A 16,720-nucleotide genomic window follows, 5' to 3' on the forward strand; every position below is an offset into this window, starting at 1 on the left:
TGCAGTAATAACCAACGAGTAATCTAACCTAACAATTCCACAACTACTACCTTATACACACAAAGGGATAAAGAATATGTACATAAAGATATATGAATGAGTGATGGTACAGAACGGCATAGGCAAGATGCAGTAGATGGTATTGACTACAGTATATACATATGAGATGAGTAATGTAGGGTATGTAAACATGTAAAAGTGGCATAGTTTAAAGTGGCTAGTGATACATGTGTTACATAAAGATGGCAAGATGCAGTAGGTGGTATAGAGTACAGTATATACATATGAGATGAGTAATGTAGGGTATTTAAACATTATATTAAGTGGCATTGTTTAAAGTGGCTAGTGATACATGTATTACATAAAGATGGCAAGATGCAGTAGGTGGTATAGAGTACAGTATATACATATGAGATGAGTAATGTAGGGTATGTAAACATTATATTAAGTGGCATTGTTTAAAGTGGCTAGTGATACATTTTTTACATCAATTTCCATTATTAAAGTGGCTGGAGTTGAGTCAGTATGTTGGCAGCAGCCACTCAATGTTAGTGGTGGTTGTTTAACAGTCTGATGGCCTTGAGATAGAAGCTGTTTTTCAATCTCTCGGTCCCTGCTTTGATGCACCTGTACTGACCTCGCCTTCTGGATGATAGCGGGGTGAACAGGCAGTGGCTCGGGTGGTTGTTGTCCTTGATGATCTTTATGGCCTTCCTGTGACATCGGGTGGTGTAGGTGTCCTGGAGGGCAGGTAGTTTGCCCCCGGTGATGCGTTGTGCAGACCTCACTACCCTCTGGAGATCCTTACGGTTGTGGGCGGAGCAGTTGCCGTACCAGGCGGTGATACAGCCCGACAGGATGCTCTCGATTGTGCATCTGTAAAAGTTTGTGAGTGCTTTTGGTGACAAGCCAAATTTCTTCAGCCTCCTGAGGTTGAAGAGGCGCTGCTGCGCCTTCTTCACAACGCTGTCTGTGTGGATGGACCAATTCAGTTTGTCCGTGATGTGTACGCCGAGGAACTTAAAACTTACTACCCTCTCGCCTACTGTCCAGGCAATGTGGATAGGGGGGTGCTCCCTCTGCTGTTTCCGGAAGTCCACGATCATCTCCTTTGTTTTGTTGACGTTGAGTGTGTATGACCTGATTAATAGAATCCCCTCAAAAGTTATTTTGTTTCGAAGTGATAGCGTTATTCTAGGATATTTTGAAACATAAGAACAGATAGCCATGTGCATTAAAATTATGTTTAGCCCATAGACATTAAAAGCGCTGATGTCATCCAAGTGTTTCTATAAAAAAAAAACTTCATGACACATGAAGCCGAAAGAACTTGAATTTGAAGCACGCCATATTGTTGAATGGGGCTGAATGGCAACAAAATATTGTTAAAGTGGCCGTAACTAGCAAAGGATCATAGTCGATGTTGTCATTTTCCTCCTGCCTGAGAGAGTCAACCTTAATGTCTATGGCATGAGCCTCATTGTAGCCTGCCGGACAGTGATTTGTCTGTGTCAGCACGTGGTCCTATGTGACGACAAATGTAGTAGTCAGAATGGATCACTATTTCATTAAATATCATGATTTGTAGAAAACTTTAAAATAATTCATCGTGGGGATCGAACTTGATCATAATAAACCAAATTTAGAGCCCAAAACAGCCTTTGAGGCTGTTAGCGATCGTCATATACATAGGCTTTATAGGTCAGACCAGGGCTTTTGGCACCGCTAAGTCGCTAATCAGTAACCGACCAGCAGAGCTTGTGACTTCATGCTCCAGACTGGACACTGGGGGCCTGGTTTAGCCAACTTGCTTGCAAAGGAAGACAACAAGAGAGACTCTTCTTTAGCTTTCACCACAAATGAGAAGACAAGAAAACCTCTGTTGCCCCATTGTGAATGTTGCTATTTGGGAGTCTGGACCGGCAAGGTATCATGTTACCAAAATATCTATGCACATGAAGCTTGTAGAGGCCCAGAAGCCTTACCTCCATCCTCACACTTCTCTGGGGGCTTGGCCTTCTTGGCCAGGCGGGGGTCCAGCCAGGTGGTGGTCTTGCTGTTGTGACTGTTAAGGACAGATAAGAGAAACATTCAAAAACCTGAGCCAGCTACTGACACTGGTATTTTCATGAGAGTAAAGGTAGACAGTCATGTACCCACCTACTCTATATTCTGTTATACTTTCTTTGAAAGCTACACAAGTCAATAACTGATTGACACATTTATACATCCTGCTATGCATTCAAATGAAGGAAAACTGAAAAGAGTATTCATTAGGATTTTGTGGCTGGAAGTAGATGCCGGCGACGTTCAGGCCCTACCTTACCAAGGCCCGATTGCTTCTGCCAAATTCAAGGCCCGGCCCGGCCCTGTCCGAAACCCGAAATCAGAAATAACTTCCATCTTTAGTAAATTCATTAGCTGTTCTTCTCAGCCTATCACTTGGCGCTCTGAGTATCCATAGCAACAGCTCTACTTGGGCTGCTCATTGAATGTTTTAAAACTTTTATTTAACTAGGTAAGTCAGTTAAGAACAAATTGTTATTTTCAATGACGGCCTAGGAACAGTGGGTTAATAGATTTGTACTTTGTCAGCTCGGGGATTTGAACTTGCAACCTTTTGGTTACTAGTCCAACGCTCTAACCACTAGGCCCTAATGACAAGACATGAGAGAGCTGTTAACTCTCCAAAACTCAAGGAACATTATTATTTTCTGTGAAATAATCTCTCCTGTCTTATATTTGATGAGGTTGAAGCACTTCTGACACTATGTTATGATCTTAGTCAGATATGACTGTACTGCTCAGCAGAGCATGAGCAAACGGCTCAGCTTCAAAATGTTAGTGTTCAATTTAGTGATACCCGAGCCCTACCCGTAGCTAGTTATTGATGAAAAAAACTGCCTTACCCGGCCCTAACAAGTCGGGCTCGGGTCGGGTAACAGAGATCTAGCTGGAAGCCAAATCTGTTTACAAAGAACTCAAGGGCTTCTGAGAGAGCTATATTTACTAAATTGTTCCTAAAACACAGTATTGATTTGTCAGGAAGTTGTCTTGAAGAGAAACCATCAAATTCATTAGCTTTGTCCTTAACCACTTTTGGAAGAATCATGTAGGTTAGGGCTGTAAGTCAATATAAGTAGATTTTAAAGAGTCCCACACCAGTCCAGGCATTGGCTTGTTTGCCTAACTAACCTAAATCCTCTGTCTGTTCGGCATGGCTTATGTAACACCTGTGCTATGTGCTTCACTAATCTAATCAACAATGTCATGATACTTTGCATGATGCTGATCAGATATAGTCATCCATGCATAACCTGTAATGTACATAACATTCCACATTCAGTCTAGAGCAGAAATGCATGCTTGGCATTTGAAACATATTAAGCTCATATTAATGAGCTTTGAACTCAGGAGTTATCTATGCGAGTACAGTGTCGTAGCACTGTGTAACCAACCAGGACTAAAATGCTGTCTCTTTGTCCTGTTCCTGAGTAGATATACAGGAGCTGGTGCAGTACTCACTCTATGAAGTAGACCATGCCCGTCTCGGTGTAGGCCATCTCCCAGTTGAGAGGCAGGGGTTCCAGGCTGTCATCGCCGGGCAGAGAGCTCCACATACGGAAGTCCATGGCACTGCTGGACTGGGTGTAGCTGGGCACCGCCTTCCTCCACGATGCCCCTTCTTTGTGCTCTGTAGCCCGAGAGAGCGAGAGGGAGAGAGAGAGAGAGAGAGAGAGAAGGTTAGCCTGCATGGACACCTCCAGCCTCCCAGCATGCAGTGGAAGGGGGAGGGTTTGATGTTGCTACAGGATTTGTAGGATTTGCAAGAGATGGTGTGTTCTGTTCACCAATACTCTTTTTTTCATTTGCATGTGCATGTACGTGTGAGCGTATTTATGCATATGTGGTACCCTCCCCCTGGATTTAAATTATACAGGTAGCTGAGGTGGATTCATAGTAAAAAAAAAGGCCATTTGAAGCAATTTTGGCACAATAATACTGTCCCACTGCTATTTATGGTTATTTCTATGTTAAAAAAAATGTTTTTATTAATTTAATGAGAACTGCAATAAAAGCAAACTTCGGGCCATAAAAAGTTGCTAATGGAGGGACTGTTTGTGTAATGCTAACCTCTGCACAAGCTTATTCTAGTTTATTCCCCAGAACTGATGCAGCCGATAAGCGTGTCAAATTTGTGCATGTGATTCTGTATTTCAGTAAATACTACACTACCGCATCCATGACTTGCTGATATTTACAACATATCCCCTATCTACTTGAAGAATGGGGAGGAACTGGCAAACTTCTCCAAATGAGTCTGACTCCCCATGCTAATCTGACACACACACACACACACACACACACACACACACACACACACACACACACACACACACACACACACACACACACACACACAGTGAGCCTGACAGCTCACACCATACTGACTCCACTAGACCAGGGCTCTCCAACCCTGTTCCTGGAGAGCTACCCTCCTGTAGGTTTTCAATCCAACCCTAGTTGTAAACTCACCTGATTCAGCTTCTCAACCAGTAAATTATTAGAATCAGGTGCACTAGATTAGTGTTGGAGCGAAACCCTATAGGACGGTAGCTCTTCAGGAACAGGGTTTGAGAGCCCTGCACTAGACACATACAGGAAGTCAGCCAGGGGTCAGGGTTCGTCTTTCACAGAGAGACCAGGGAAGTTTGGGCATTACACTTAATTTTTCCATGAACCTTCTGATCCGTTCATAACTGTTTCTATCTATGGTTGGTTTAGAATGAAAAGTTCCTAACACCCCCACATAGCTGCAGTACACCTTTATTTGACACCTTTATTTGACTTAGAAAGACTTGTTCCTGTCCATCTTGCATGCCTGATAATAAAACAGCAGCAGGCATACTGTAACCCATTTCTCTTAGAGTCAGGCTATCCTTGTGCACATACTTTAATTTCTTATTTAAAAAATGTTGTTATTGTTTTTATTTTTTAAACTGCATTATTGGTTAGGGCTTGTAAGTAAGCATTTCACTGTACCTGTTGTATTCGGCGCATGTGACAAATACAATTTGATTTGAATTTGACTGCTCCTTTGAGAGAGAGGTCCTGATTGATAACACACACAGAGTCTCTGGGTAAGAAGTCTGCTGCCTTCAAGGTAACCTGCACTCCAGTAGAAAGTGTTACTGATACTGAATGTGCTTGAGGCATAACCTTGAGATGGAGACTGCGGGAACTGGCTGGCTATACAGACAGAGCATGACAGATAGCACAGACTGGGAGTAATGGGGAAGATGATCAGAGCTCCATAGGTCAATATATATAGAGCAGAAATATATTATAGAGAAAAAAATGATATTGTCCATAGCAGGGGTTGGAACAGGTTCAGGCAAAAGAACGAAAAACTGGAAAATAACAAAATAATTCTCAGAACGGAAACAGATCTGTAGTGTTCCGGAATAGAATCGTTATTTTAAAATCTTGAGAATCGTTTAATACTGTTATTTTTTGTTCCAAAAATATTCAGAATATCTAGTATATATTTCTGCAATTCAGTGTAGTTCTGATGGTAATAATAGCCTAAACACATTCAAATTCATGTCAGGTAATAATGTTCAGCACTTCATGCCAAGCCCCCTACATGTCCATCCCTCTTTCTCACTCTCTTCCCATCTCGCACCTGCACTTGTATGACCAATCAAACATGTAAACAACTAGATTACCCATTCCGTAGCAAGTTTCTCTATCTACTGTAAATGTAAAAACTATTATTTTTTTGAAGGTTCAGATCTCTATGCTGGTCGGAAACACAGGAATGGAACAAAGAAAATAGGGGTTCTGTTCGTAGCGGAACAATTGGAAAATAATTTGTGTTCCACCCCTGGTCCATAGTCATCATAATGTAGAGCTAAAAGTAGAACATGAGAGACAGATACTGGGAGAAATATGTGAGGTACAACAGAGAACTATCCTGAGGAAAGAGAGAAAGGGCAGGAGAGGGGTTTTGAGTATGAGATGTACTGACCTGGGAGGCCGTTGGCCAGAGGTGGCCTCTCATCATCGTCTTCTTCCTCAGGGACCACGCTGTCCTTCCTGTCCATCTTGCTGACTGACGTGGTGCGTTTTCGCTGGACCTCGTTGTCATAGTCCTCATCAAACAGCACCTGATCCACCAGGTCAGGCTGTACCAGGGTGGGCTCCGCTGGGGGCTTTGGGGTCCCATAGTAGTTACCTAGAGAGAGAGAGAGACAGAGAACGAGAGAGAGATATATGAGTGTCTGACACGTTCCCTATTCTTAACCATACCTGTAGCTGGCATGGTAAGATGGTAAGATATTGCCATTTATTGTGCATTTAGGCTATCTGAAAAATAACTGGTTAAGTAAGGGGACCACAATCTTGGAATCACGGTACTGTAGCTTTCATGAGGCTTACACAAGTGTATGGTGGCAATTCCACCATTTTCAAACTAATTTTCATTATCTCCAGCACAATACCAGTGAAAATGTACATCTACATTTTACATCTACATTTGTGAAAATTTAGCTTTTCTACATTTTACATTTTTTTAACTGCCTAAAAATATTCTGTGAAGATAACAGAGCATCATTTGCTAATTTAGGTCACGGATGGATCAATCTCTGACTAGCTGCTGAACACTCTGGGTATCTAAATTTATGCAGAGAAAATATAATTATTCAACATTCATTAAGATAGTTGAACACCGCCATTCTTTTAGCTTTCATGAGGCTTACACAAGTGTATGAGATCCTTAAGAGCCTATAAGAATACCAATGTTTGGATAGTTACCACTTTGATACATTATGTAAATAATACTATTATTATTATTATTATTATTATATTAAAATATATAATGTGCAAAAATATTCAAAGAACATTTTCATTTGCAGCATACAAACTTAAAGGGCAATTCCACCACTTTTCATTATCTCTAGCACAATACATATTTCTACATATGTAGAAACACCCTACCAGTACCAGTCAAAAGTTTAGACACACCTACTCATTCAAGGGTTTGTCTTTATTTTTGCTATTTTCTACATTGTAGAATAATAGTGAAGACATCAAAACTATGAAATAACACATATGGAATAATGTAGTAACCAACTAAAGTGTTAAACAAATCAAAATATATGTTATATTTAAAATTCTTCAAAGTAGCCATCCTTTGCCTTGATGACAGCTTAGCACACTCTTGGCATTTTCTCAACCAGCTTCATGAGATAGTCACCTGGAATCCATTTAAATTAACAGGTGTGCCTTGCTAAAAGTTCATTTGTGGAATTTTCCTTCTTATTGTGTTTGAGCCAATCAGCTGTGTTGTGACAAGGTAGGGTTGATATACAGAAAATAGCCCTATTTGGTAAAATACCAAGTCTATGTTATGGCAAGAATAAGCAAAGAGAAATGACAGTCCATCATTATTTTAAGAAATGAAGGTCAGTAAATATAGAACATTTCAAGAACTTTGAAAGTTTGTTAAAGTGCAGTCGCAAAAACCATCAAGCGCTATGATGAAACTGGCTCTCATGTGGACCGCCACAGGAAAGGAAGACCCAGAGTTACCTCTGCTGCAGAGGATAAGTCCATTAGAGTTACCAGCCTCAGACATTGCAGCCCAAATAAATGCTTCACAGAGTTCAAGTAACAGACACATCTCAACATCAACTGTTCAGAGGAGACTGTGTAAAATCAGGCCTTCATGGTGAATTGCTGTGAAGAAACCACTACTAAAGGACACCAATAAGAAGAAGAGACTTGTTTGGGCAAAGAAACATTAGCAATGGACATTAGATCTGTGTCACGAGTGGCGCTCGGCGGTCGTCATCACCGGCCTATTAGCTGCCACTGATTGTCTTTCCTCCCCCTCCTTGTATGTTTATTGGTAGCACCTGTTTAGGTATGATTAGTTTGTCTTTATTAGACAGCCGGCCCGCCTGGTTGTTGTGCGGGATTATTTCAGTGTAACCTTCGGCTCTGTTGTAGAGGTACGTGTTAGTGCCTGGTCGTGACTTTTCCGTTGTACATTTTCATTCCCTGTGTTTGGGGTCATTACTATTGTGAGTACCCTGTGGTGCGTTGGTGCAATTAAAGACGCACAGCATTGCACTCTCTGTCTCCTGCGTCTGACTCCACACCCACGACACCCGCAGCATTACAGAATCCCGCACCTAAATCAAATTGAATGGAGTCAGCAGGAGCAGCAGCCAACCCTCTCCCATCGATGGAGGAACGGGTTCTCCACCACACCACCGTTCTCCATCGGATCGGATCCGCGATGGATCAAGTAATGGAGAGAATGGACCGATGGGAGAGGAGTGGTCTCCTCTCTCCACCTTCGGCACCCACGGCCCGGACTCCCCATCACTCGACTCCAGCACCCTCCGTCTGACGCTACCGAGGGCTTATGATGGAGCGGCGTCGGGTTGCCAGGGGTTTCTGCTTCAGCTGGAGCTATACCTGGCCACCGTTAGACCCACTCCCTCAGGAGCGGAGAGGGTGAGTGTCCTCATCTCCTGCCTCACGGGTCGTGCTCTGGAGTGGGCGAACGCAGTCTGGAATGGCCCAGACTCAGCGGGAGCACTACCCAGAGTTTTCCCTCCGCTTCCGTGCCGTGTTTGATCACCCTCTAGACGGCCGAGCGGTGGGAGAACGACTTTTTCATCTCAGGCAGGAGAGGAGGAGCGCCCAGGATTACGCGCTAGAGTTCCGGACCTTGGCAGCCGGATCTGGGTGGAACGATAGGGCCCTTATGGACCACTACAGGTGTAGTCTCCGAGAGGACGTCCGCCGGGAGTTAGCGTGTCGGGACACCACTCTGTCACTGGATCAGCTGATTGACATGTCCATTCGACTGGACAATCTGCTGGCTGCCCGCGGGCGTTCAGAGAGGGTCCTGTGCGTTCCACAACCCAGCCCCTCCGCTCCCATTCCGATGGAGTTGGGAGGGGCTGCGCCGAGGGGTACCGGAGGAGGAGGCCTTCCCTGCACCAACTGTGGTCGGAGAGGACACACGTCTGATCGGTGCTGGGGGGGTCCGTCTGGGAGTAGAGATGGCAGGCGGAACGCTTCTCGATCATCCCAGGTGAGTCTGCATCAAACTCACCCAGAACCCCCCGTTGGCCACATGTTTGTCTTAACCTTTTTTCTTCACTTTTTTCCCTCTTCCCAGCATAGGGCGCTAGTCGATTCAGGCGCAGCTGGGAACTTTATGGATCACGGACTCGCCCTTAAATTAGGGGTTCCGCTGGTGCCGATAGATTCTCCTTTCCCCGTGCACTCCCTAGATAGCCGGCCATTAGGGTCAGGGATGGTCAGGGAGACCACGGTCCCACTGGACATGATAACGCAGGGGAATCATAGGGAGCGTATCAGTTTTTTTATTATTGATTCACCTGCGTTTCCAGTGGTGCTGGGGACTCCCTGGCTGGCCCGGCACAATCCTAAAATTTCGTGGAAACAGGGGGTTCTCCAGGGGTGGTCAGAGGAGTGTTCTGGAAGGTGTTTGGGAGTTTCCATCGGTGCTACGTCGGTGGAGAGTCCAGACCAGGGTTCCACGGTGTGTATTCCCCCCGAGTATGCCGATTTGGCAATCGCTTTCAGTAAAGTGAAAGCGACTAAATTACCACCTTATCGACCGGGAAGGGATTGTACGATAGATCTCCAGGTAGACGCTGCGCTTCCCAAGAGTCACGTGTACCCGCTGTCCCAGGAGGAGACGTTGGCAATGGAGACATATGTCACGGAGTCGCTGGGACAGGGGTACATTCGGCCCTCCATTTCACCCGTCTCCTCGAGTTTCTTTTTTGTGAGGAAAAAGGAGGGAGGTTTGCGTCCGTGTATTGATTATAGAGGTCTAAACGCCATCACAGTGGGGTATAGTTACCCTCTACCTCTCATCGCTACGGCGGTGGAATCATTCCACGGAGCGCAGTTCTTCACAAAACTGGATCTCAGGAGCGCGTATAGTCTGGTGCGTATTCGGAAGGGAGACGAGTGGAAAACCGCATTTAGTACCACATCAGGCCACTATGAGTACCTCGTCATGCCGTATGGGTTAAAAAATGCTCCAGCCGTTTTTCAATCCTTTGTAGACGAGATTCTCAGGGACCTGTGCGGGCAGGGAGTGGTTGTTTATATCGATGACATTCTGATCTACTCGGCCACTTACACCGCGCATGTGTCTCTGGTGCGCAAGGTGCTTGGTAGACTGCTGGAGCATGACCTATACGTCAAGGCTGAGAAATGCGTGTTCTCTAAGAGCCGTCTCTTTTCTGGGATATCGCATTTCCACCTCGGGGGTAGTGATGGAGGGCAACCCCATTAGGGCCGTGCGTAATTGGCCGACTCCAACCACGGTAAAGGAGGTGCAGCGGTTTTTGGGTTTTGCCAACTACTACCGGAGGTTTATCCGGGGTTTTGGCCAGATAGCGGCTCCCATTACCTCACTGCTGAAGGGGGCCCGGTGCGGTTGCAGTGGTCAGCAGAGGCGAACGGAGCGTTCAACAAGTTGAAGGCGCTGTTCACTGATGCGCCCGTGTTGGCGCATCCGGACCCCTCTCTAGCATTCATAGTGGAGGTGGACGCGTCCGAGGCTGGGGAGGGTGCCGTGCTATCGCAGCGCTCGGGTACGCCACCAAAACTCCGCCCCTGCGCTTTCTTCTCAAGGAAGCTCAGCCCAGCGGAGCGTAACTATGATGTGGGGGACCGGGAGTTGCTAGCGGTGGTTAGAGCTCTGAAGGTGTGGAGACACTGGCTTGAGGGGGCTAAGCACCCTTTTCTCATCTGGACCGACCACCAGAACCTGGAGTATATTCGGGCAGCTAGGAGACTTAACCCGTCAGGCAAGGTGGGCCATATTCTTCACCCGGTTCCAGTTTACTTTGTCTTATAGACCGGGCTCCCAGAACGTAAAGGCTGACGCACTGTCCCGCCTTTACGACACGGAGGATGGGTCCACCGAACCTGCTCCCATCCTTCCCGCCTCAAAGCTGGTAGCACCAGTGGTATGGGAGGTGGACTCGGATATCGAGCGGGCGTTACGGGCTGAACCCGCTCCTCCTCAGTGTCCAGCGGGGCGAAGGTACGTGCCGCTTGGTGTTCGGGACAAGCTGATTCGGTGGGCTCATGTCCTACCCTCCTCGGGTCACCCTGGGGTGACGAGGACAGTGGGGAGCCTTCAGGGGAGGTATTGGTGGCCTACTTTGGCTAAGGACGTTAAGGGTTATGTCTCCTCCTGTTCAGTGTGCGCTCAGAGTAAGGCTCCTAGGCACCTTCCTAGAGGGAAGTTACAACCCCTCCCCGTTCCACAGCGGCCATGGTCACATCTGTCCATAGATTTCCTGACCGATCTTCCGCCGTCTCAGGGGAACACCACGGTTCTTGTGATTGTGGATCGGTTCTCTAAGTCCTGCCGTCTCCTCCCGTTGCCCGGTATCCCTACAGCCCTACAGACTGCGGAGGCGTTATTCACCCATGTCTTTCGGCACTACGGGGTGCCGGAGGACATCGTTTCTGATCGGGGCCCCCAATTCACGTCTCGGGTATGGAGAGCGTTCATGGAACGCTTGGGGGTCTCTGTCAGCCTGACCTCCGGTTATCACCCCGAGAGTAATGGGCAGGTGGAGAGAGTGAACCAGGAGGTGGGTAGGTTTCTGCGGTCGTATTGCCAGGATCGGCCAGGGGAGTGGGCACGCTACATTCCCTGGGCTGAAATGGCTCAGAACTCACTACGCCACTCCTCTACTAACGTGTCCCCTTTTCAGTGTGTGTTGGGGTACCAGCCGGTCCTGGCACCATGGCATCCGAGCCAGACCGAGGCTCCTGCGGTGGAGGAATGGGTACAGCGCTCCAAGGAGACCTGGAGGGCCGTCCAGGAATCTCTACAACAAGCGAGTGGACGGCAGAAGAGGAGTGCTGACCACCACCGCAGTGAGGCCCCCGTGTTTGTACCGGGGGACAGGGTCTGGCTCTCGACCCGAAACCTACCTCTCCGCTTGCCCTGCCGGAAGCTGGGTCCGCAGTGTGTAGGGCCCTTTAAAGTCCCGAGGAGGATAAACGAGGTGTGTTATCGATTACAACTCCCTTCCTATTATCGTATTAACCCCTCGTTTCATGTGTCTCTCCTCAGGCCGGTGGTAGCTGGTCCCCTGCAGGACAGTGAGGTGCTGAGGTCCCCCCCCTCTGACATCGAGGGGTCCCCGGCGCACACGATCCGGGCCATTCTGGACTCAAGACGCCGGGTGAGGGGCCTGCAGTACCTCGTGGACTGGGAGGGGTACGGCCCGGAGGAGAGGTGCTGGGTACCGGTGGGGGGACATCTTGGATCCATCCATGTTGAGGGATTTCCATCGCCTCCATCCGGATCGCCCTGCACCTCGTCCTCCGGGGCGACCTCGAGGCCGGTGTCGGCGCGCTGCGGGAGCCGCGCGTCAGGGGGGGGGGTACTGTCACGAGTGGCGCTCGGCGGTCGTCATCACCGGCCTATTAGCTGCCACTGATTGTCTTTCCTCCCCCTCCTTGTATGTTTATTGGTAGCACCTGTTTAGGTATGATTAGTTTGTCTTTATTAGACAGCCGGCCCGCCTGGTTGTTGTGCGGGATTATTTCAGTGTAACCTTCGGCTCTGTTGTAGAGGTACGTGTTAGTGCCTGGTCGTGACTTTTCCGTTGTACATTTTCATTCCCTGTGTTTGGGGTCGTTACTATTGTGAGTACCCTGTGGTGCGTTGGTGCAATTAAAGACTCACAGCATTGCACTCTCTGTCTCCTGCGTCTGACTCCACACCCACGACACCCGCAGCATTACAATCTGTGTAAATTTGTCCTTTGGTCTAGAGCCCAAATTGGAGATTTTTGGTTCCAAACGCCGTGCCTTTGTGAGACGCAGAGTAGATGAACGGATGCTCTCCACATGTGTGTTTCCCACTGTGATTTATTTAGAATTCATGGCACACTTAACCAGCATGGCTACCACAGCATTCTGCAGCGATATGCCATCCTATCTGGTTTGCGCTTAGTGGGACTATCATTTGCTTTTCAAGAGGACAATGACCCAACACACCTCCAGGCTGTGTGAGGGCTATTTGACCAAGAAGGAGAGAGATGGAGTGTTGCATCAGATGACCTGGCCTCCACAATCACCCGACCTCAACCCAATTGAGATGGTTTGGGATGAGTTTGGACCGCAGAGGGAAGGAAAAGCAGCCAACAAGTGCTCAGCATATGTGGGAACTCCTTCAAGACTGTTGGAAAAGCATTCCTCATTTAGCTGGTTGAGAGAATGCCAAGAGTGTGCAAAGCTGTCATAAAGGCAAAGGGTGGCTACTTTGAAGAATCTAAAATCTAAAATATATTTGAATTTGTTTAACACTTTTACTCCATGATTCCATGTGTTATTTCATAGTTGATGCCTTCACTATTATTCTAAAATGTAGAAAATAGTCAAAATAAAGAAAAACCCTTGAATGAGTAGGTGTGTCCAAACTTTTGACTGGTACTGTATGTGAAAAAGGCGCTTTTCCACGTTTTGTAGAAAAGTATATAAAGTAAAACATTTATGCCTCAAATGAAAAAATGTGTGATTTACAAACACTTTGAGATTCACAGTGACATGGAGATCAAGAAAATACCCTCCTTCTGCCTTGAAACTCATTGCAGGTTTTGAAAATCACAGTTTTTCTTACTTTTAATCGTACCCTGTGATGTCACAGAGAAGCACTTTATTCTTATCTTTTTAACCACAGATCATAGAAACACGCTGTTTTCACATATGTCGACAATGGTATGGTGCTGGAGATAATGAATGAGGTTGAAAAGTGGCGGAGTTGTCCTTTAATATGATGAACAGGAATAACATTTACTCTCACGGGTGACCAGAAAATAACTATATGTAAACTACGCCCCTGAAAATAAGCTACGCCTCCTGAAAATAACCTAATTACATTAAAAATTACCCAGCTGCTGGGTCAAACCAGCATGAAAGTGAATGGGCGCATTTGAGTGGTAAGGGTAAAACTAGACCAAAGTCTGGGTAATCCCAAATGTGGGTAATCACAACAACCCAACTGGCTGGGTCAAAATAACCCAGTGTGTGTTCTGTCCAATATTTACCCAGCATTGGGTTACCAAATAACCACATTTTTAACCCGGCATTTTTTGGGTGTAGTGTTCACATTTCATCTAAATGTTGTAGCTATATAAAAATATTAATTAGACAATTTATTTGGGAAATATCCCGTCTTTGCTCTTTTCTTCATTAGAATCCTGATGATTTCAAGTTGTATTGGATTTGTTTTGATCTGTTAAGGCATTGAATACATGTTGTTTAGTGTATTTAGAAATGTTTTGTATGTTTAGTTTACTCTGTGAGAAGCAAGTTCTTTTAATGTTATATGTGATTTGGTTCATGTAGATACAACATTTCAATGTTGTTTATACACAATGTTGCCAAAAACCTGATTTAATATCCATATTCATAATGAGTATGCAGCATTTTTTTTTAGCAATCAGTAGAATGTTCACCACAAGTTTCTCAGAATTGCTTACCAGATTTGCCGCAACAGTTTGCCACAAAACTAATTTGCATGTGAAAATATGATCTTGCTGTAAATTTGCGTCAAATTGGGCCAAATATTTGCCACACAAATGTTTGTCAGAAGCCTGTCTCCCCACTAGGGATTTTTTCAGCAACCAATTGCACTGATCATTGAATATAGCAATGAACTATCTATGAGAGTTTTTTCTCCTGATGAAGAAAAACCTCGTGACACTGCCTATAAATATTTTGTGAAGATAATAGAGCGTAATCTGCTCATTTAGCTCATGGGATGATCAATCTCTGACTAGCTGTTGAACACTGTGTATAAAAATGAATGCACAGAAAATGTAATTATTCAACATTCATTAAGATCTTTTTTAGATATTTTTTATGTGCACACTGATTTGAGAAGCCGACAATATTTTATGTGTATTTGTTTGCAAAACATGTGAATATGTTCATGGGAGTAATATGGAATTATATTTAGGCAATATTATATTTTAAGGTCAAATACTTACATTGCTTTACAAAAAGTAACAATTACACAGAGCCTATTCAGTAGAAACATAATTCATAAGCAGCTTAATTAAAGAACCGGGAAAAGATGCCACTGGGAAATAGGGTAAATAATTACCCTCTGTAAAATTGATCTCCTTTTCATTTGTACTGTGCTTATTCTCATCTTATAAACATTTTTATCTATCTCTCCACCTATTAAAATGTAAACATTGCAGGTACGTCTATTATAGAAGATATGCACAAACTCAAAACACAGATTTATTATCTCTCTATAAGGTAACAAAGTGGGGAAATAGGACAAAGATTTAAAAAAAGCAAGTGCAGCAAATACAACACAATGCTTGGTAGAAAATCCTTCCAATTCAATGACCAAACAATACTTGTTCAGCTGTGTCTTTGAAAAGCCCCATCTCTGTCAGTCAAGGGCCCCTAACACGCAGAATGATAGTAGCTACAGTATGGTAAAGTGGATCAAAGCATCTCCCTCCAATTGTCATGTGTCGCGCTACGGGCTCACCACTCACCACTGTTCTCCAAATGACACTCATCTGCATTTTTCAGAGATGGTTTCATTAACACCGGTGGAACAGAGATAGCAGGGAGAGATTGGGGGCCGCTCGCTAATCCCTGCCTGTTCCTGCCATTCATCAGTCAGATGCTGTAGCACGTTGATGAATTACTTACAAAAACATATCTCTGGGTAAATGTGTGTCATAAATGTGAAGGAGTGTGAAAGCGCCCAGTCAGGGGAGATTTCTGCTATAATTTGTTATTTTAAACTACGGGGAGGCCTCATAAACTGACAAGCATAGGGGTGGCTTGTTTGACATCACTTAAACATGGGAAATGCCAAGAGGTTGATGAGTCACCTTACTGTATAATTTCATATGTACACTCATACTGTATGTACTCACAGTTCTCATAGGAATCAGAATCATGAACACAGTGGGATTCCCTAGCCCAAGAACATTTGACAAGAATTTGAATTAGACAGACCCTCCCATTTCCTGGTAACAGTTATGTCTGCAGCCCCAAACCATGTGCTTTGTTAATTTCTGGGCAGCTGTCCCTGTGCTGTGCTGCCTGACCCGACCTGAACCACACAGAAGAGCAGCGCCAGAGTGAGGGCTGAGCCCAGACGGACTCCCTCTCAGAGCCTGGCACAGATGGCTGTGTCTGCTTGGCATGAAACCTGGGACCCTGTGGGCCACCTTGGCACGAACTGCATCCCAGCAGCACCGCCTGGGAGAAGGAAGAGGCCTCAGCTCACTGGGCGGGGCAGGTCTGGCATTGCACTGGGTGAGTCTGTGTGACAAAGCCCCTCCTTAGCTATGGGGGATATACAGTGCCTTGCAAAAGTATTCATCCCCCTTGGCGTTTTCTATTTTGTGGCATTACAATCTGTAATTTAAATGGATTTTTATTTGGATTTCATGTAATGGACACAAGTGAAATTCAAAAAATTAATTGTTTAAAAAAATTATAAAAATATAAAACGTAAAAGTGGTGTGTGCATATGTATTCACGCCCTTTGCTATGAAGCCCCTAAATAAGATCTGGTGCAACCAATCACCTTCAGAAGTCACATAATTAGTTAAAGAAAGTCCACCTGTGTGCAATCTAAGTGTCACATGAT

At 45.4% G+C, this 16,720-nt stretch overlaps 1 protein-coding gene across 1 annotated transcript in view; it reads right to left on the reverse strand.

The window, feature by feature from the left end:
* Positions 1-16,720, reverse strand: part of LOC115142337 (membrane-associated guanylate kinase, WW and PDZ domain-containing protein 3-like) — a 182,316-nt gene that overhangs the window by 25,470 nt on the left and 140,126 nt on the right. The window contains exons 4-6 of the mRNA XM_065001892.1: positions 6,032-6,238; positions 3,526-3,694; positions 1,986-2,065 (exon numbers count right to left, since the gene is read on the reverse strand). Coding sequence (XP_064857964.1) covers positions 1,986-2,065; positions 3,526-3,694; positions 6,032-6,238 — 456 coding nt within the window. The remainder of the gene's footprint in view (positions 1-1,985; positions 2,066-3,525; positions 3,695-6,031; positions 6,239-16,720) is intronic.

This window comes from Oncorhynchus nerka, linkage group LG15, assembly GCF_034236695.1.
Source record: "Oncorhynchus nerka isolate Pitt River linkage group LG15, Oner_Uvic_2.0, whole genome shotgun sequence".
Classification (NCBI taxonomy): Eukaryota; Metazoa; Chordata; class Actinopteri; order Salmoniformes; family Salmonidae; genus Oncorhynchus; species Oncorhynchus nerka.